This window comes from Lemur catta, chromosome 2, assembly GCF_020740605.2.
Source record: "Lemur catta isolate mLemCat1 chromosome 2, mLemCat1.pri, whole genome shotgun sequence".
NCBI lineage: Eukaryota > Metazoa > Chordata > Mammalia > Primates > Lemuridae > Lemur > Lemur catta.
In genome coordinates this window covers 19,933,322-19,954,717 of record NC_059129.1, presented here as the reverse complement: position 1 = coordinate 19,954,717, position 21,396 = coordinate 19,933,322, and the positions used below count along the sequence as shown (strand labels likewise).

At 58.8% G+C, this 21,396-nt stretch overlaps 1 protein-coding gene across 9 annotated transcripts in view; it reads left to right on the top strand.

The window, feature by feature from the left end:
• Window positions 1–21,396, top strand: part of MAD1L1 (mitotic arrest deficient 1 like 1) — a 361,733-nt gene that overhangs the window by 280,854 nt on the left and 59,483 nt on the right. For all 9 annotated transcript variants that reach the window (XM_045542991.1, XM_045542990.1, XM_045542992.1 and 6 more), the window contains one exon: window positions 15,978–16,168. In XM_045542991.1, the coding sequence (XP_045398947.1) occupies window positions 15,978–16,168 (191 nt within the window). The remainder of the gene's footprint in view (window positions 1–15,977; window positions 16,169–21,396) is intronic.

Below are 21,396 nucleotides of genomic sequence, written 5' to 3'. Positions count from 1 at the left end.
ACCAGCCTTGTCACAGGATGGGGGTCCAGGGGTAACGAGGTCGAGTCCTGACTCTGAGGTGATGTGGGCTCCTCGGGTAAGATTGTCTGTGTGTCAGACACCTCCAGTTGGCTGTCTCTTAGACATGTGGAATTACCATGTTCAGGAACTGAACTTCTAATTTTCCCCCTTTTAAGTGTATAATCCAGTGATTTTTAGTAAATGCTCAGTGATTGCAGTTCCCTGCATGCTTACTTTAGAACATTTCCTCACCAGAAGGGTCCCTCGTGTGCTCACTTGCAGTCAGTCTGTGGCCAGCACGGCCCAGGCACCTGGTAATCTTGTCTCTGTCGATTTTCCTTCCCTGGACGTTTCGTGTAAGTGGAGTCTCAGAGTGTTTGGGCCTTCGTGTCTGGCTCTTCCACTGCGCTTAACGTCGTCGAGGTTCATCCGTGTCGTAGCGTGTATCGGTGCCCGTTTCCTTGTGTTGCTGACTAATATTCCGCTGTGTGGATGGAACACACTTTATTCACTCTTCAGTTGATGGGCACTGGGGACGTTTCCAGTTTGGGGCCATTATGAGCAGTGCTGCTGTGAACATTTCTGTATGAGTTTTTGTGTGGACATGTGTGTTCATTTCTCAGATAGGAGTGGAATTTCTGGGTTACGTGGTCAATTTATGTTGAACTTCTAAAGAAACTGCCTCATTGTTTTCCAAAGTGGCTGCACTGTTTTGCATTTCCCACATGGGCGTTCCTGGTGCTGCACATTCTTCCTGGCATTTGTCATCATCCGTCTTTCTGCGTGTGGTCGTTCCAGCGGGTGCAGAGTGGTGTCACCATGGTGGCATTTCCCTAATGGCTGGTGATGTTGAGCACATTTTCATTGCTTATCGGCCAGTCATATATTTTCTTCAGTGAAACGTCTACTTAAATCTTTGCCCATTTTTTAATTGGATTGTTTGTCTTCTAATCATCTTCTTAATGCTTTCTTTTGATAAGCCAAGTTTTTTATTTTGATGAAGTCTAATTTATCTGCTTTTCCTTCTGTAGCTAGTGCCCTGTCCCAGGAACCCTTGCTTGCCACGTGGTCGCATCTCCTGTTCTTCAGAAGCCTTTACACTGCGACTACGATCCTTTCCAACCGGGTCGTGGACGTGGTGTCGAGAAGGAGCCCTGTCTCATCCGTCTCCCTTCAGCTGTGCACTTGGTCCCGCAGCACCGGCGAGAAGACCCTTCCCCACCGCACTGCTCTTGCCCCCGTCCGACGGGTCAGCCGGTGGCTGCTCAGCCTGGCTTTTGTGTGCCTCTGCGTGTCTCCACGCCAGTACTGTGTGGTGTCAGTAGCTGACACTGCCCTCATCATGAGGCCTGGAGCTGGGCAGTGTGAGTCCCGCACTGAACGGGCTGCCAGGGGCTTCCCTGCCTTTTCCTGAGCAGCCCGAGAGCTCTCCTGCCTCGGGACCTGGGCTCTCACCATGTCTTATCCCTGCAGCGCTGTCCCTGCAGGCACGGGCCACCTTCCCTCACCCCCTCATGTCAGCTCAGGGGACCCCTTTCCAGGAGGTGCCGCCAGGACCGGCCTGCTCAGAGGGTGGCCCTGCCACCTGCCTGGCGCCCGCTCCCACCCTGCCCCGGGTCTCTGAGGCACTCTACCTCTTTTGCTTTATTTTTTGTCTGTTCCCTGGTTGGAAGGTACCTTCCCTTAGCACTTTATCTGTTTGTCCACACTATGTCCTCAGAGTCTGGAATGATACGGGTATGTAGTACGCTGAATGCTATTTGTTGAGTGAATAAGTGACTGACTGTGGACCAGGCCGGCTCACCGAGAGACCGCAGGCAGTGCCACTGCTGTGGACGGGCAGGAAGTGCTGCGATTTAAAAATCCTCGAGCTCTGTTTGTCCTTAGATAAGCCACGTGGTAGCTTGTTACTGCTGCTGTAACACGTCACCACAAACTTGGTGACTTAAAACAATACAAACATGTTGTCTTACACTTCTGGGGGGCACAGATGTCCCTGGGCCAAAGGCCAGGTGTCAGCAGGGCTGGTTCTTCCTGGAGGCTCCAGAGAAGAGTCCCTTTCCTGCCTTCGCCCATCCTAGAGGCCGGCACGGCGACTCTCCTGCCTCCTCTGCACCTCTGAGGACCCTTGAGATTGCGTCCAGCCTGCCGGACAGTCCAGGCAAATCGCCATCTCAAGCTCCTTGTGTGAGGAGCCATGTGAGGTTCTGGGGTCAGGGCGTGGATGCCACCTCCTGGCCCATCGGTTGGCACAATCGTCTCTTCCTGCTGACTGTCAGGTCCTCAGGCCTCAAGCCAGCCCTGGCCAGGTTGCCGGGTGGGGGCCAGGGAGAGCCAGGCCAAGCTGCGTCACAGCACTGAGAGCAGCCAGGCCACCCAGTCATGGGGTACAGGCTGCAGGCCCTGGAACATGCCATCGCGGGGCAGGAGGAGCAGCAGGAGAGGCCTGCTGGAGGTCTGGGGGCAAGGCCCCAGGAGCATTTGTCTGCTCTGGCTGCTCTGCTGTGACGTTAGGTGTGTTGCTGCTCCAGCCTGGTCAGCCAGGGATCTCTGAGCAGAGCCTCGGAGGAGGCGTAGGCGCGGCTGCATCCCTGACATTTTCTCCAGAATTCTGTGCCATGGGGAGCATGTCTGTGTGGTGTGGTCCGGCAGGAAGCCTCGCCTCTGCTCCTCGTGGCAGTCCCCCCGACGGCCTGGACCCCAGCCCCAGGGCTGCCCTGCTTGGGCTGTGTGTCCTTGGACGAGTTCCTTCCCCTCTGAACCTCAGCTTCGTTCTCAGGACCCCTCCCTGAGCAGTTGTAGATTATGCAATGGGCTCAGGAGTGTCAGCCCCGGTCTCCCCCTCCCTTCGACCGCCAGAGCCAGAATGCCCGCGGAGGCCCCTGGCTGCCGACCCCCACACAGACCCCTGGGGTGCCAGGGCATCTCCAGCCTGGGGGGCAGGAGGGCTTTAATGTTATTTTTCGCTGAAGGTAAAGTGTTTATCACCTCGGAGAGCCTCGTCGTGGTGAGCTCCCTTCTCCGGGTGTATCTGTGCGTGTCTGCATGTCCCCCTCACAGCAGGGCACGTCTGGGTGTCCCCTCATGGCGGGGCGTGTCTGCTCTGGACCCTCCACACCATGGCCACCTCTTTGGGGAGCCGCTCTCCAGCCTGGCACAGGTCCTGTCTGTCTTGCTCAGCCTGGGGCAAACCATCTGGGTCGTCCTTGCCCAGGAGTGTCCTCCGTCCCCAGAGCTGGCTGTGGCTGCCCCCGACCCCTGCCCTTGGGCCTTTCTCTCCTTCCAGAGCCTTCTCTGGGCTGCTGAGCAGTTCTGTGGCCCTCTTCATCTTGCGCTACCTGAAGAACTTGCTGCGTTTCAAATCCGAGGCCCCACTGCATGCGTGAGCAGACCGTAATCGACTGCCATGTCTCAGAAGGGAGGAAGCGAGAGAGAAGATTTAAGACTTTTGTCTTGCTGAAAGCAGACAGATTGACTTGAAAATGACTCAGTCAATAAAAGATGAGCTCTGAAAAGGCTTTCCCTTCTCAAAGGGAGGTTGCCTTCCGGGGAGCTGGTTTCTGTAGGCCCACTGTCGGAAATTAATAATGCACACGACACGCAGGACGGGTTGAGAGCGCTCCAGCCTCAACAGACACGGCTCCCACTCGGCAGGCGTGACGTGTCTCAGGCCTCGCCGCGTCTGTCCGCAGCTCGATCAAAGCTGTTGTCCTGCCAGGGGCTGCGGGCCGCTGCCTCTTCCACGGGCCACCTGCTGGGCGTGTTCCTGGAAGGAAGCTTCCGGGAACTTGGGTCGGACAGCTATGTTCTCTGGTTTACATCTTGGGGCTTTGCGATAGGATGTTGGCGTGTGCACTGTGGTGCTCTGGAGTGTTTCTGGCTCTGGCGGGAGGCACGTGCGCTGCAGTGGACTCCTGGGTGTCAGTGTGTGAGACTGGGTCCGCATGCAACCTGTGGGTTTTATAGCGATGGGCCTGAGGGGCCGCTGAGGACCCCCAATGGCTCAGGCCACCCCCATCCCCAGAGATATTGACATGCATGTCTATAAATGGGTTCCTGGCCCTCCTTCCAGCCCCTTGGTGGCAGGGATAGGTGAGAGGCATCCTGTGGCCGACCCCGGGGGATGGTGACAGTGCACAAGAGCGTCACTACCTCTCGAGCCTCCGAGCTGCCAGCAGCCCCCCGTGTGAGGTGACCCTGGAGTCAGCTGGGACGCAGGAGAGTGCTGCTGAGACCTGGGGTGATCTGCAGAGCTGCAGTCCCCTCAGAGCTGCCACGAAGGCTGTCCGCCAGCTCTTTCCACCCCGTCTCTGAACTCCCAGAGAGCTGCCTGGCAGGGGTCTCAGGCAGGAGCCAGTCCAGCCTGTTCGCAGCAGCCCCAGTGGCTCTGCTGCCCCGACATTGCCAGTGGGGAGCCCGTGTGGCTCAGGAGACTGGGCCCGGGCGGCGAGAGGGGAGCCATGAGGGCTTCTGCCTGGCCACACCCTGACCCCACCCTGCCTCCTGCAGCTCCTGTTGCTAACTGTCCCCCTCCCCCGGGTTTCTCAGTTCACATCCCAGAAAAGCGATGGTGTTAGGTTCAGCTCTCAGACCAGCCATGCTTCAACCAGTGCCCACTCCTCGTCAGGCGACAGGCCAGCCCGGCATTCTCCCCATCTCGTGCCCAGCAGTGCCCCACCCACCGGCTGGACTCGCACCTGCCCAGTGTCTTCCTCTTTACGCTTCTGGGTGAGCAGGAGACTTCGTCCTGCCGTGCCCACAGCCTGCGCTCCTGGAGACCTCCAGACTCAACTACAGTCTGCGTCAGGCTGCGAGGCCCCCGGCAGGTGTCCAAGAAGAGCTTGAATCCAGCCTGCACACCCACCCTGCCGGCGCACCGACTGCCAGCGCCGTCTGCTCAGCCGGCGGCTTTCCCAGGTGCCGTGTGCGGGCGGGATCGGACAGTTCGGGCCCAGCCCTGCCTTCGGGGAGCCCATGATGGGAAGGGGGCGCCCCTGCACAGGTGGCCGCATCAGGGGGGTCCTGTGCACGCACCAGAGGTGCAGACCTGTCCATGGGGGAGGCACCTGGAGGTGACGAAAGAATTTGGTCTTTCGGAAGTTTGCTGTTGAATGTCATCCCCTGGCAGGAGGCAAGTTGTGGCAGCAGGAATGAAAATTGTACATCCAAGAGTATGCGTGTCGTGTCCAGGGAGGCACCGAAGGATGCCGCCCAGCCGCAGAGCTCCCCTGGCAAGAGGCCTGGCCGTGTGCTCAAGTGCTGGGTTTTGCCCTGAAAGGAAGAAGGACCCGCTGGGGCCTTCCAGGGAGGAGGAAGAGGAACAATGATTAGAACATGATCTCTGGCAGAGAAAGACCCTAATTGGAGAAGGACTCGTGGGGGGAACGTGAAGAACCCCCTGTTTTCTGGCCTGAAGGGTACAGGGGATGGATGGGAGCAGCAGCCACTGGAGAGGGGCTGCAGAGTCTCGGGTGGGCCAGGGAGCCCCAAGTTTGAGGTGGCAGGTGGGTGACTCTCACTTGCACATGGTGGGAAATGTGAGTTTGGCAGTTAGGACTTGGGGTGTGCTGGGGTTAGGGGACCTAACAGCGCTTCAGAGTGGTGGGAGCTTGCGGTCGAGGTCACCTGGAAGGACTTGTGTGCCCAGACAGGGCCCCACCATGGCCCCCAGCCAGGGCGCTGGTTCGGCATGGGAAGAGAGGCCCTACAGGGCCGGTGCCTGGTCACAGCAAGGGAGAGGCGGCCCCTCCAGAACCCAAGTCCAGCCCTGGTTCAGCTTGTCTTTCTGAGCTGGGACACGTCCCCAGTCACTGCCCAGCTCTCAGACTGGCCGTGCTTCAGCCGATGCCCACTCCTCATGGGGCTGTGGTCAGTTTGCTCCCAACTTCTCTGATCCTGTTTCCCTACCGTACGATGGATAGAGATAGAGTGACACTTGATAGGGAGGTCACCGGGCCAAGACGGGTCAGTGCACAGATGTCGTTTATTCATTCACTGGACACACGTGCGCTCGGTGCCCGCATGTAGCCAGGCCCCTCTCATGGAGCGTGTTGGAGGTGGAAGAGACGCCTGGTAAACCAGCAAACAGACAAATGAGTGAAACAAAGTCAGATGGCAGTGAGTTCTCTGAGGACGACTAAGCATGGGGTTCCCAGAGGACCCCTCCAGGTAGATGGTTCTGGGAGGCCTTTCTGAGCCGAGGACTAAATGATCAATGGCAGCAGCCACTCAGACCACTGGGGCAGCACCCAAGGTGGGCCCCAGCTCTGGCCCTGTGGCCTGGCACCAGGCAGATGTGTAAAGGGTCCCCCCATGATGGTGCTGGTGCTGCACAGGTGGCCTTTGGGCAGTGCTAGGCCGTCTGTGTGACCCAGCACCCCCTGAGGCCCTGCTGCGGTGTCGGCCCATCTGCTCGTGGCCGGGGGCAGACATTGAGCCCAACCTTCCATGGCCTGTCTTTGCATCCGCCAAGCAGGTGCAGCGTCGCCCCACGTGCGCAGGGTGTCCTGAGCACGGCACACACAGGGGCCTCCGGCCCTCCTTCCAAGGTTCAGCTAGTCCTCTGTTTCCGAAAGAGCCAGCGGGGCTGTGAGCTTGTCGCCTGTGGGGCCATCCTTTGGGGCTTCAGCTGCTCTCTGTTCTTGGTGGTGGGGGAGGACTCTTCCTGTGAATATGATATCAGCGCCCGCTTGTCACCCCGGGACTCTCCCACCCCATAATCTGGTGGGCTGTAATTGCTGGTGTCTTTTCAGATCATTTTTGTGCAAGGTGACAAGCTGCTTGCTGGAGTGAGCCGTTAATCACACAGAGATGCCCCGTTTGAAAGCCGCACGGAGCTCACCCAGGCAGCGCCTGCCAGGCAGCCAGCAGCGGCAGAGCAGCTCGGCTGCTAGTCGTTCCAGGGCGGGCGTCTCTCTGGTAGGAAACGTGCAATTTCCGGCCCAGCAGGGGAACATGGGCTAGTGATGGAGACCGAATCTGAGGGCCTCTGGCACCAGTGGAGGTGCAGCCACCCATCCCTTCAGGGTAGCAGGAGTATCTGGCTAGTGGCTGGTAGAGTCCCCACCTCCTGACACTGAGGCAGCACTTGGGCACCATGGCACCTGCCCTGTCTGGAAAAGGCCTCCCTACCTAGGCCGTCCTACCTAGGGACGGGGGCCTGAGTCATCCCAGCTGGCACAGGCTCTGGCGGATCTCGCACCTGCCAGCCACTCAGGCTCGTCTCCTGGAATTTGGATGTGGGGTGGGCAGGTTGTTCTGTGCCACATCAGGGCTGCGGCTCTGCCTTCCTGTGTGGTGTGTGGTGTCCCAGAGGGTTGTGCCCACAGAAAGCCCACCAGGGCCACCGGCCAGTCCGTGGTTGCGGCTCCTCCCCCCACTCTCTCTCCAATTAGCCAGCCAGGACCGGGGTGCAAACCTCACGGTCACAGCCGTTGCAGCACCCGGCTTCCACAGTTGCTAATAAAATTGCATAAATATTTGATGCCTAATTATTAAATATTTAAAAATGTAAAACTGAAATAGTTTAGAAGTTAGCAAGACATGAATAATTCAGCCCCAGGAAGTGTGGCTCAACTGTGGGCCTGAGCAGGGCCGGGGCCTCCCTGTGCCTGCTGGAAGCCCGGGAGCCTTTGCTGCAGGGGCCAGCGCAGGCCCAGCCCGGCTCCTGCACCTCGGTCCTGCCCCACCCCCTCCAGGCAGCCTCAGCTGGGCTTGCTGGGTCTGCAGAGCGCACTGGGGCTTCTCAGCCCTCTCTAGTCTGAGGTCGGGCTTGGGTTGGCACTTACAGAAGCAGCCCTGCAGCCTGAGCCCCTGGGGTCGCTCTTCTTGCTGGTCCATGTTCGCACCTCCAGGAAGACTCTGACAGTCAGACCAGTCCCAGAAGAAAGATTTAAAGATGACATTGGCGGTTTCCCAAGAAGCAGCCCTGCAGTACTACCCCGGGGTGTGGTGCACAGGCCGCAGCCCCACTGTGCCTGGAACTGCCCTCAGCTCCGACTGCTTTGCCCTTCCTGCGAGCGGACGCTCCACCAGCCGACTTCAGGGAGACATCTGATGGGAGAGACAAAAGAGAGTCACCTGGGGGACCAGACTATGCAAGGAGGACCTGAGGCGTGTTTTGGTGACATTTCATAATACTAAGGACAAGGAGACTATTCTGCATACTTCCAAGGGAGTGAAAACTGGTCACTCACAGAAGATCAAAAATCAGAACGGTTTCGACTTCACAGCAACATTGAAAACGCGAGCGAGTCGTGCCCTCAAAACTGAATGAGAAGCATGTACAGCCTGGAATTCCACACTAGCCCAGCTACCCGTCGGCCACAAAGACAGGAAAAAGATGTTTTCAGATATGTGGGGTGGTTTCCCAGGAAGCTACCAGAGGGTGCTACCCTGAGGTGGGGAGGACAGCAGCCAGCCAGGTGGCACCGGTGCCGCCAGAGCAGTGTGCCGAGAAGGCTTGGCCAGGCCTGTCCCCCTAAACACGTCCTTTTAGCTGGCCTGTGCCCAGGAGAGCCAGGCCAGGCTGGGCTCGTGACTGCTGAGCTTGTTGGGACCACGTGGATAGACCACCTGCCTCTCCAGCCATGTCAACTGAGAGCCGGGGCTGCAAAGGCCACATAGCAGCAGCAGCAGCAGCACGGTGGCACACCCAGCTGCTCCTCCTCAGGACACGCCGGGCGGTGAGCACCCTCCAGGAGGTGCCGGAAGCCTGAGTCTCTGTGTCTATCTTCTGGTAGTCTTCGTGTCGCCCAGGAAGCACCGCCCCTGCTGTCACATGTGGGCATAGGCTTCTGCTCAGAGTTCGTGTGAACCACTTTGACATACATACATGGCCAAGCAGTTGTCGTAGCACGGCGGAAGGTCTTGTGGAGAACACAGTGTTATTGCTACGAGGGTTTTCGCCTGCACTGTCATATTGGCCCAGCGAGGGAGGTGGGTCACCCCACTCCACGTGTGAGAAAGTGGAGGTTGGGAAGACGAGGTGACTTTCCAGATACTCACAGCCAACTGTGGGGGAGCTGGGACTCACCCTCCTTCCTTCCTGACCCCCGGTGTCGTTGGCAAGGCTGGGCCCCGTGCTGGTTTTTGGAAAAAACCCTGAGGCAGTCTGGGCTTAGAGGACTGCTTTCGTTGGTGGTGAAATGAAATACTTGTCCTTTTTTGGTGGGTTTTTTAAAGCCTGAAAATCCTGGCTTTGGCTAAGTGCATTCTATTCACTTTTCAGAAAGACAAATGGATCTGTCCTGGGTCCCCAAAGGAACCTTTCGAAAGCCACTTCCAGTTTCTAAACAGAGTTGCAGCGGGAGCAGGGCCCGGCCCGCGGCCCCTCCGTGGCTGTTCTCTCACCCCCTCCTTCCTCTCCCCACCCCAGCACCTACCAGAGAGTGGGGGGGAAGACGTAGCCCTCGGGGACAGTTGGTGCCTTCACCCGTCCTCCCACAGTGACCATTGCAGCATGGGGCATGAGTGGGTGGAGGGCTGCCCTGGTCCCTCGGTCCCTCCCGGGGCCCTGAGGAGGCTCATCGTGCTGGTCCTTTCTCCCTGCCCCCACCGGAGCGGGGGCTGGTCTCATGTGGGTTAGGTCTTATCCTCACGCGTGTTCGAGGAAGGAAAAGCCAGCCGCAGACTGAGCAGGAGGTGGCTCCCCCGCAAGGCCCACCTGCTTCTCTGTGGGCTTGTGCTGTTGCTCCGGCTTTTCAGCAAAAGTGAAATGTGGGTTTTCTTGTACCAACATGAGCGCGCACGCACGCCGATGTGTGCTGCCCTCCCTCTCCACGTGGAGACCTCACTTCTTTGCTGGAGTCAGTGTCCAGTGTTCGGGGTGCTGTGACATGCGGCTGAGATGCCTGTGTCCTGGCCGTGTGGGTCTCTCCTGTCTGATGCCTGGGCGTCCTGGGCTTGCCGTGGGCCTTGCTCTTCCACTTGCTCACCTTCCACAGTGCATCTCGCTCCTTCTGGAGCTCTCCGGTAGCTCTGTGGGCAATCTGTCCCTTGCCCAGTCCCCCCAGCCCGGCCCTAGGGTTAGAGTTGATGCTGGTCTGATTGACATCGCCTGGGCCACCTCTCCCTCTGTCCCTCTCCCTATCCCTTTGCATTTTCACTGAGGCTCCCCAGTCTCCCCAGACCCTGCTGGCTCAGGCACATGGCTCCTCCCTCAGCCCATCCTGTCTGCCTTGATGTGCCTGAAGCGTGAACTTGTGTCTCCCCTGGGGGAGGGCCGTGCTGTCACCTAGGAGACCACCGGGGAGACCTTCATCCCTGCCTTTCCAGGACTGGGCACGTGCACGGCTCGTGTTCCAGGTGGCTCTGCCACAGCCCTGGAGACAGTGGTTCCCGCTCCCCCAGCTCTGCTGAGTCCATGTCCACTTGCCCGTCTTTTGTCTTCTTAGAGTCTGTCTGCACCTTCCATCTGCTCTGCCTTGTCCCCGCTCAGTGTCCCGAGAGTCTGCGACCCTCTCTGCTGTCTTGGCAGTGGAGTTTCAGGAGGGAGCCAGGGTGCGCCCCAGTGTCCAGGGACAAACACGGGTGTTCCATCCGCCTCCCACGTGTGTTCGCTTTTGGTTACCCTGATCTGGGGACCTTTGCAGGGCTGTAATTTAGGGTGTTCAGGAGGAATGGCGGGTTCTCGCAGTGGTTTATTTAGCCCTTTTCGCACTCCGGCTTCCATGGGGTGACGCCAAGGCCCGGCCCGGCCTCCCCTGAGCTCATTTATGGTCTATGGGAGGAAATGGGCATTCAGCACAGGGGGCTGTAAAGTCACCTGGTGGGTGTCACGTACACACCAAGAAGGAAAGGACTGTGTGCACTGAGAGCATGTGACCAGAGATGGCCGTGACCCCGGAGCTGGACGTGTGCGTCGTTAGGAAGAGGGAGCGCGTGCTCGGGCCTGTGCAGAGGCCCTGAGGGGAGGACACAGCACCTTCACCGAATGAAACAAAGCTGCTGCCAGGGGGGCCTGGGGGGCTGGGTCAGTCACCCAGCAGCGGCCTCAGTGACCCCAGGAGAATGTCACTTAAGATCACATCTGCCTTGGGGGCTCAGATTCTGTCCAGATACCTGGGTCCCCGTGGGAGCCTGGGGCTGGCCATGGTGGGAGGGAGGAGCATGAGCCCATGCCCAGGCTGCCCCCGGGTCGGTGGTTTGGGGTCTCTTCCCTCTGAGGGCTCTTCCCACACCAGCTGCCTCGAGTGAAGGGGCTGCCTCCTCACAGGGTGCCCGTGGGTGGCAGGTGGTGCTTGGGGAACAGCAGTGAGGACTCGGGCGCTTGTTAAAATCATCCTGGGACACAGATGTGGGTCAGGCCAGCCCCACTCCTGGAGAGGACTCAGAGTGGGATGGTGGTTGGAGGGGTGGGGCCCCTGCTCATAGCTAGAGCCCAGGCCCGAGGACAGGGTCTCCACCTGGGCCCTAAGGAAGGGGGGCGGTGGGCAAGCACGCCGCAGGAGCTGCCCTCCTGAGACCATTTGCATCTCTGCAAGCATTTGTGCTGTCTCTCTTGTCTGCATGTCCCCATAACTCCCCAGGGAGCCAAAAGAGTTTTTCCTTTTTCCTCCTTTCAAAAGGTTGGACTCCAGAATCTGCACCACAGAGCACGGGCTAGCTGTCCTGCAGGTTTGAGCGACAGCAGAGGGGCTGGTCGGGTGCTGGCCAGGCCCTGGGGCTGCAGCACAGCTGAACAGGTGTGGGGGAGGGCCGTGTCCTGCCCCTGCCTGTACGCGGATTGGGAAGACACGGGAGCGATGCTCCAGTCAAGGAGAGCCCGGCCTCGAGGCTGGCTCAGGCCTCTCCCTGAGCCTCTGCGCCCTCTCTGCGCCCGCGCTCGCCTCTCGCTCGCTGTCCCTGCCTCTCTGGCTGGAGCCATTCTCCACGTCGCAGGCTGTGAGCTGGGCCTCCAGAGACGAGTGCCCGAAAATGCGCCTTTATCCCGACATCTCTGCTCTCAGGGGTAAAACCGCTCTCTTCCCTGCTAGCCTTTCTATAATTGCAATTTATTTTTATTCCGTGTCCTTCCCACAGAACGTCCACAGCTGCCTTCCGCAGTTCAGGAGGGGCAGGTGCTGGGCTGAGACACCCGGCCTCACGTGCCCCTCGGCCCTCGGACACCCCTTCCCTGGCTGCACGTTCTCTGCTCACCCCGCACTGGCTCTGGGCAGCAGTCTCGTCCTCTCCTCTGATTCCGGCTTGTCTACCTGCGTCTCCTTCCTCTCCTGTCCCTCACCAAGGACTTGCTGAGGCCTGTTGGCGCCAGGCCCGCGTCCCCGCGTCCCTGCAAAGGGCAGCAGTCGGAGTCTCAGGGAGGGGTGCCAGCGCTCCAGGGAGGGAACGGCCGCTCTGCCTGGAGCAGCCGAGGATCCAGGAGAGTGTGGAGGAGGGGTCTGAGGTGCCAGACAGGGAGGGTGGCCACACATGCGGGGGTGGAGGGGCAACGGTGACTTGTAGGGGGTCTCCCCGATTAGCGTGGCTGGAGTCCAGGATTCACAAGGCAGGAAAGGCAGGAGATGGGGCTGAGGGTGGGACAGGACTCGAAGGACTTTAGCACCTCTTTATAGGGGACTTGAGCATGGGGGACTGGGAGGAGAGGGACACCCCAGAGAGCAAGGCTGCCGGCCAGGGCCTCATCCCTCAGGGAGCACACAGCAGGCAGGGCCTGGGGCTGGGCCAGGAGTCCTGAAGGGCCACGTGGGCCCGCTGCTCGCTCTGCCCACGTGTCACCACCAGCAGGTCAGGTCTGAGGGGTGGGGCGCAGGGTGGTCACACACCCCAGGGCCCCTGGGGAGCTTGCCGGGCCACACAGCCTGGGCCCACAGAGCCCAGCCCAGGGAACCCTTGGCTCCTGTCTCAGCTGGGAAGGGGGCTGCGTGAGAGCAGTGGCAAGAAAGCGATGACATTCTGAGGCGGAAAACCCATCTTTTATTTATTTAATCCAAACCATCATGTGAATTATTCATTCACGTTTATGTAAGCGATTGAGCTACAGGAATAACGGGGAGGTCAAAATGTTGACTTTTACGTGCCCCAAGTCAAGGGATTCTTCACGACTCTCCTTTCCTGAGCCCACTTCATTAAGGTGGGCCTTACCTGAAATCTGGGTCACCTCCCTACCTGACGGGGCAGATTGGGGTCGGGCCCCCTCTCACCCGAGAGTCCATGTGGCCTCGAGGAGGTCAGCCCCTCCACGCCCCCTGCTGTTGCCTATTGGTCAGTGGTAGGCCTGCCTCGTAGCAGGGGCCCAGCAGGTACCCGGCACGTGGCAGGTGCCCGGAGTCTGCCCCCTAAGAGCAAGGGCAGCAGCACCGACTCTTCCCAGCCGGGTGGCAGGTGCCTGGCACGTGGCCTCCACGTGCCTCCTTCCTCACCCCGAGCCCATGCTGACCGGCCGTGGGCTGGGTCTCGTGCAGACCTGGGCCCTGACTACTTGCAGGGGTCTGCGAGCTGCACAAAGGTGGCTTTGATGTCTGTTGGGACAGGGGGCTATTTCTTCCTCCAAGGTCAGGCTGCATTTCTTACGAAAATTTAATTTTTCCCCTTTGGACATAGGAGATCTATTAAAGGCAGTGCGTTCTCTGACAGGGGAGAAATATTGCCTCTGAAGAGTGGTCAGTGAATTTTTCCTTCTGCACGTAGGTTTTCTTCCTGCTGAGGCTCCGCATTAGGGAGGATTGACCGAGGGACACAGGGAAGGTATTGGGGTCAGAGCTGCCAATTAACCTTCAGATTTCATAGCCCGATTACCCAATTAATCAGGCTCCAAGCCTGCATCCTGACGGAGGGGCTCTCAGCTGTGGCGTGACAGCGTCCACCAGGCCATTTGCGCCAGTGAGGAAGGGAGAGGCAGGACAGGCCAGGTGGAGTGGCCAGGCGGGCGCAGGCGGCTGCAGTCCCACAGGTGGACGGACGTCGTGCAGCCCTCTGCAGACGAGCTGGGTGTCGTACAGACCCCATCTCCTCCAGCCCCTGTGGTATCAGGACCCCTCACTCGGAACGTGGGCCTGCGCCAGGCTGCCTGTGCAGAAGCCAGGGCGTTGCAGAACTCAAGAGGGCTGAGGCCATTGGCAGCCTTGCCTGTGCCCTTCCTGTTTGTGGCCAAGGGCTGATCTCTTTTAGCCTCAGTTTCCTTGTTTGCCGCGTGGGGACTGTGTTCGTACCTAAGCCATAGCAACGTGGCAGGGAGTTGAGTGTGTGTGTGTGAGACGTGGCATGGCATGGTCATCTGAGTCCACACTCTTGGCAGAGGAGTGCCCGTGAGCCCCGCACTCTCCGATGATGATCCTTCTTAATCCTGGTGGCGACCTCTGAAGGCAGCTACTCACCTGTGTCCCTATTTCAGATGAAGGTCCTAGGAGATGGGAAGAGATGGGTTCAGGGTCACAGGTCAGGAGGTGGTAGAGCTGGAGTGGGAACCTCTCTGGCCCCCGGATCTCTGTTGTCCTTGTACACTCCAGGCTTCAGGTCTCCACACGGCCCCTCTCCCTGGAGTGCAGGCTCCCCGGCCCGGCTGTGTCCATCCACCTTGACCCGGCCCCTCCGAGCCTCGGGCCACAGCGCACGTGCTCACTGCTAGTCCCCTGGTCTCAGTGACTCTGCGAACTGGCCAGCAGGCACTCGGCTTGGTCTTCCCTCACACACTTCTCCTGAGGGACACAGGGGGACCCCACGCTGGTCCTGGTCGAGTAGAGCCCTGAGGCCTTCAGACTGTCTGATTAGGGGCCAGCCTTTCCCTGGTCACTGCCTAGGATTAGGATCCTCAGTTTCTCCCCAGCCACGTGGCTGTGGCCACCTCTTACCTCCCCTCTCTAGCCTAGCCAGAGAGCCAGTTGTCACTGTGTCTGGACGTGGGCACCCATGCCAGTCCTGTGATTTAACCTGGGGAGGAGGGAGGTGGCGGCCAGCCCCTGCTCACACCACCACAGGGCAGAGCAGGACTCAAACCAGGTTTTTCTCTCACCCCTGTGGCCAACTGGCTCCTGTCCCTGCCTGGAGTATCCCAGTCCCTGCAGGGGCTCCCGTCCTCAGCTCCAGATGGGACCCCTGGGAGGGGACGGCTCCATGCGTGTTTAAGTGGAGCCTGTCTCGATAATTAATGGGGAGATAAATGGAGGTTTAATTACTTGGAAGGCACCTTGGGTGAAAGATTCATGGTGCTCATGCATTCTCCTACGGCTCCCCGCTGCTGGCCTCTCCCCAGGTGGCAGTAAACCACGGCAGGCAGAAGTGGCAGGGCAGACGCTGTAGGCCCAGGCGGGGCTGACTGTCTTCCCAGCACTCAGCCCTGGGCCCACCCAGACCCTGCTGCTACTGGCACCCTTGTCACCAGGGGTCTTAGCTCAGAGGTGGCCTGCAGGTCATGCATCGGGGTAACAGGGTGTGAAACCTCCCTCCAGATGGCCCCCTGTCCACCTGCCTTCCCTGCTGCTCGTGCTGGCTCATGTGGGGCAGGTGTCCGACTCCTGCAAGGACTCAGGCAGCAGCCTGGTAGCCCAGGAACGATCACTCAGCATCACTGGGCTGTGCATGCGGGGTCTGGGAACGGTCCGTCAGCGTCACCGGGCTGTGTGTATAAGGTCTGGGCCTTCAGTTCAGGGCCTGGATTCCCAGGGTTCTTTCCACAAGAACATTCTCGCTTGACATCTGCAGCAAGTGGGGTCAGCCCACCCCAGATCAGGACTAACCCTCGGCTTCCTGACAGCAACTTGGGTGGTTTCAGACGTTGCTCATTGTCATTTGGCAGGGACCAGGCTGTAGAGCCTGGAGCTCAGACTGGTGTCTGGCTTCCTTTCCCGGCCTTAGAGTTTCGGGGTTAACTGTGATAACGTTACCATCGTTACCCCGGAAGGGCAGACATTATCGCCTTGTCCCTTCTATCAGCACAGATCAAGGCCTGCCGAGTGGGTGCCAGCCCTCGTCCACCCCAGCGAGCTGGGACTCCTGCATGGCCTCGGGCTCACCTGTCTCCTCCCTTCCGTCCCTCGCAGAGCTGAGGAAGCAGGTGGAAAGCGCTGAACTGAAGAACCAGCGGCTGAAGGAGGTTTTCCAGACCAAGATCCAGGAGTTCCGCAAAGTCTGCTACACGCTCACGGGCTACCAGATCGACATCACCACGGAGAACCAGTACCGGCTGACCTCCCTGTATGCCGAGCACAAGGCCGACTGCCTCATCTTCAAGGTAGGCCCCTGCGGCGGCCACAGGGAGGGGAGAACACAGGCTGGCTGGAGCAGCCTTGTGTCACGGTGGCCTGGTGGGCTGTGGCCAGAGGGAGACGCACTGGCCGTGTTCTTGTCATCCTGAAGTTCCACTTGACAGTTCAGCCCTGGACCTCCTGGGAAGGAAGGTCCATTCCCCCTTGACTTTCCTCCTTCAGTCTGCGCTCTGCATGCTGATGCTCGGGCTCGGTCCCAGTGAGGGTTCGTGGAGGACTGAAGTGATGGTGTGAACGGTGGGGCAGGGCCCGGCGGGTGGGGCACCTTCAGAGCAGCCCGGCTCTGCAGCTAGACCCCAGCTGGAAGCCACTGTGAGACGTGATAGCTGAGAAAGGAGAAGAAAATCTGGTGTATCTCTACAGTCAGCATGGAGCAAACGGGATGTGCGCTTTTAAAGTTTGCTGGCAACGCCAGGGCAGGAGTCCTCAGGCAGCAGGGCCTGTCTGCGCAAGCAGGAGGGGTGGGGCTGGTGGGAACCTCCTACCTGTGTGTGCCCCGTGCCCTGTGCTGGTTCGGGAACAGCAGAGCCTTGTGGGATTGGTATGTGCTGTGGCCAGGGCGCTTCTGGGTCCTGGGCTGGGACAGTTGGGATGAAGAGTCCTCAGGATGAGCGAGTTCCAGTAGCAGAAGTAGGGGTGTTACTGTGTTGACCGTAAGGGCAGAGGTGGCCCCACGTGGACATCAAGCAGCTGGAAATATGGGGTGACAGGGACTTGTCTGTCACTGCCCGTTCATGGAGATGGCGTTGTGGACCCGGCGGGCGCATGGTCCTGGCATGGCATGCTGCTTCAGGCAGGGTCGCCCGGGCAGTGGTGTGGGAGGTTGGGACAGGCGGAGAGCGGCCCCACTGAGGACTGCCGAGGTGTGGAGTGGGCTGTCTAACCCGCCTACAGCCTGTCTCCGCACAGCTTTGTACATACAAACAACCAACTTTCAATTTTACAAAAAAAAAACTGTACCTGGTGCGGCCTAGGCATTCGGAGCAGAATCCAACAGTGGAGGAAACGTTGCCTCTCCCATCTGGTCTTGAGCCTGGCACCGCCCTCCCCACTCCTCCCGTGCAGGGCGCTCTCCGGCTGCGGCCCAGCGGCTCCCCGGGCTGACTTTCTTCTAGATTTTCTCTGACTTCTCAGATCACATTCATCCATTTTTACACTCCTTGAAACTCTCAAACCTTTGAGTAAGTAAATATTCAAACACTCAAAGTCTTTACATAAATAAGCTATCAGAGATGTACTTCCTCGCTTTTGTATAATTCTGTATACTTTTGAATAATTCAGGATCACTGATAGATGTTTAATTTAATACATTGTACAAATTCCATGTTTTTTTAAAAAAAGATTAGGTAAATAAAGATGTACTTATGAACAGTCACTATTTAACATATCACTTGTCATATCAGCATTTATAAATTAAGAGGCATAGTTTTCACTGGATTCTTGCATATTTTTTAGCTGAAGTGATTGATCTTATGAAAACTACCTCCAATGAAAGCTTAAGAGAACACTCCAAAGTATTTTGTATTTAAATTGTTGAAAGTCCAAGAGAAAAACAATTCACTTATAATCCTACCTCCCAAAGGCAACTGCTGTTAACACTTCGATATGTTTCCTTTCAGTGTTTTATATGTGTAGGCATATATGTAGGTTTATTCATTTACACTTATAAAATTGGGATCCTGGGATTATATTGTTTATACACTTAACTACACTTAATCTTAGCCAAAAGGCCAAAAATCAATTATTTTTTAAAACAATGTCAGCAAGTAGCTTGGCCTCGACTGCCACTCTTGTGCCGTAGATGTTCTCGTCTCCTGGTGCCTGAACGGCTCCTCGGGGACAGCGTGGGGCGCTGGGGGCAGCGGCGTGTGCAGGCTGCAGGCTCCTCTGCCTGTGGCCTCTTTTCCTTGTGCCTCCACGGGCAGAAAGCGCAGCTTCTGGAGGTGGCCTGAAGCATCGCAGTCCCTGCGGACGTCCCAGAAAGCTGCGCTTGCGTGTTCCTTCAGAGCCGCCGTCCTGCCAGGCTCTGATCCCTCGCGCAGCTTCTCTCCCTCTTGAGGCTACCGGCCTATTGGGGAACCTCCCATTGGATGCTGAGAGGACAGTCTTGGGGCTGTCGAGCCTCTGGCAGGAAGTTTGTAGCTAGGACACCGTCCTCCCTCGTCCTTGCCGCCTCCGTACCCAGGATGCTGGGCTTGGAGACAGGAGGACGGCACCAGCGCGCTCACGGCAGCCTCTCGCCGCTGCTGCAAGGCTTGGCTGGAGGGACAGACACACCGAGGGGACAAAGGGGGAAAGACAAGGAGGGAGCAGGCAGACAGCGGACAGCCTGCGGGCACCTCCTGCAGACTGTCGCTGACCCCTGGGGGAGCCAGGCCATGGTGGTCCCTGCCTCAGCACTGTCCACAAGGGCCAGGGCGTCCCGAGAGCCCGAGGGGACGAGATGCCCTGGAGCCATCCTGCCCACCCTGCAGCTCCTGACCCTGGGTTTCGACCTAGACCAGGCCCCTGCACTCCTGCGGGACTCAGTTTCCCCACCTGCCATGAGGAGCGTGGTCTGGATATTCCCTGGGGTCTTCCTGACCCCAGCCTCCTGCGTTCAGAAGGGCTCCCCCCGGGAGCAGAGCTGCAGCTGGCTGCCCTAAGGGAGGGGGCACACACGGAACAGCACCAGCGCCCGAGGGCAGGGAGGCCCCCACCCAGCCCGCCTGGGGCTGGTGCACATGGGCTCCATGGCTGTGGAAAGATCACACCAAACCACTTCCTAGTCACTTCCACTCATGTTATTTATTTTCCTAAAAAATGATTTTTCTGGCAGGACGGGAGCTAAAGGCAGAGTTAGAAATAGCTGCGCCGGTTTCCAGTTGAGCAGGCTCTGCAGATGTGTGCTGGGGTAATTGTGGGTTTGCTGTGCAGCCCCGCGTCTCTGCTGAGGAGGAAACTCGGGCTCCCTGTCCCGGGGACCGCGTGGGTGGAGAGAGCTGCCCGCGGGGCTGCCGCGTGGGGAAAGGCAAGGAACCTCAGCGCCAGCTCTTCCCCGGCCTCCCACTCCTCCTCCCCCACCTCCCCCTCCCGGGCAGAAACAGTCCCAAGTCTCTGGGGTTTCCCTGGAAAGGCTTTGGCCCTGCCTGGGCCTGAGGGCAGGGGCAGGGGCCGGCAGGGCACTGGGTCCTCAGGGCTCCTGGTCTCTCAGGGACTCCCCACTCTGCCCCCAGGAGCCGGGGAGGGAAAGCTGTCCCGAGAATGCGAAAACTGACTGTGAGAGTGGGAAGTTGAGCAACCAGGCCAAGGTCACACAGCAAGTACAGCCTGTGACTTGACTGTCGTGCCTGCGTTTCCAAGTCTGTGAAACAGGTCTGTGGCAGTACCTACACAAGGGCTTAGTTACGTGGATGAGGGGGGATGATATACAGGTTGAGCGTCCCCAATCCAAAAATCTGAAATCAGAAATGCTCCAAAATCTGAAACTGCTGAGCGCTGGTAAGCTGCTCAAATGCTTATCGGAGCATTTCAGATATCAGATGTCCGGATCAGAAGCACTCAACCAGTAGGTGTATAACACAAAGACTCCAAAATCCAAAAGATTCAGAAATTACGAACATTTGGTCGCAAGCATTTTGGGTGAAGGGTACTCAGCCTGTGTGTGTATAAATATAGTCATGCACTCACCTCCACATCTCGTCCCCCGGAAGGTCTTCACGGACAATGACACACGTGAAGCTGTCGTCTCCTGTGACAACGATGCTTTCTTCCGGATACCTCCTGAAGGGCTGCCTGAGGCTATCCTACAGTTAACTTTGTGTTGGCAGGTGGAAGGAGCCCACTCTAGAGCAATAAGACGCGGTGTAGCCAGCACATAAACCAGTGCTGTCGTCTGTTATCATTGTCGAGCGTCACGCACTGGGTGCGGTTGTACGTGCTGTGCTTTCACAGCGTCGGCACGCAGTAGGTTTGCATCAGCACCACCGCAAACCTGAGTACCGGCTACGAGGTTGCCAGGTGATAGGAAATTTTCAGGCCCGTTATAATCTTGCGGACTACCATTATATATTCAATCCCTCATTGACCAAGATGTTGTTATTAGGTGCCTGCCTGTACGTACAGCATGGTGGGGCCAGCACCTGGCTCCTCACAGACACCCAGTAGGGCGACAGCCACAGGTCCACTCCTGTAGAGCAGCACACCCCCCCTGCCGGGATCTGCCACAGCGGGGGCCGTGGAGGCAGTGGGACGGGCTAGGGCACTAGGGCCAAGGGCGCCACCTGCCACACTGGGGCTTCAGGCACGTTGCTGAACCTTCTCGGTGCTCTCAGGGACGAGGAGCTGATAAGCAGGGCAGCAGCCTCCCATCCAGGGCCCCGTTTGTATGTCCCCCTTCCCCTCCCCCGTGTGGCTGCACGGGCAGCACAGGGCCTGCTCTGTGGGTAAGTTGGCAGAATTGGGGTAAGAAGTCCTGGGTAAGATCCAGCCCAGGGACACGAGCCCCTCTCCCAGGAGAGGATCTGCCCCGGTGACCCAGGAAGGCCCTTGTGCTGGGTCCTGGAAGTGGTGGCAGCCCTGCGGGGCACCTGTGTGGGGCCTCCCAGCTCCGGGCTCTGACATCTCGGCGGCGGCCAGATCTCTGCCTGCGTGGGGGAGAGGAGGGAGCGGGAGGTGACATGGAGCACTAGCCTCGGGGTCTGAAGGTGCAGGGAGGCCGAGCCACGACACCTGCAGGAGCAGGGAGTGGGCCTCCCAACCCTGCGGGGGCATGCAGCCCAGGGAGACCCAGGCTGGACTCCGGGCTGTGGAGCTATGAGACCACACCCTTGTGTTGCTTAGGATACTCGGTTTGTGATAACTTGTTATGGCAGCAATGGAAACGAAGACAGTTCCGATTCCCCCACTTTGTGAGCCTGGGGAGGCCGTGTGGCCTCTCTGAGCCAGTTTCCTCTGCAAAGCACTGCCCTCAGAGGGGCCGGGCCACTCCGGAGCACCTGGGCAGGGAGCCAGTTTCATTTTTGGCCTGGCCTGGGGTCTGGAGCAGGCAGCTGCCTCCCAAGTGGTCCCAGGAGTGGGGAGGTAGAAAAGGTGGCAGGTGCTGCCGAGAGGGCTCACCCTCTCCTGGGCACACCCGCCCACGCAGGGTCTGGAGTGGCGGCCGTGGCTGAGGGAGGTGGCCATGGCGGGCATTGCAGTGGGCCAACCCCTGGCA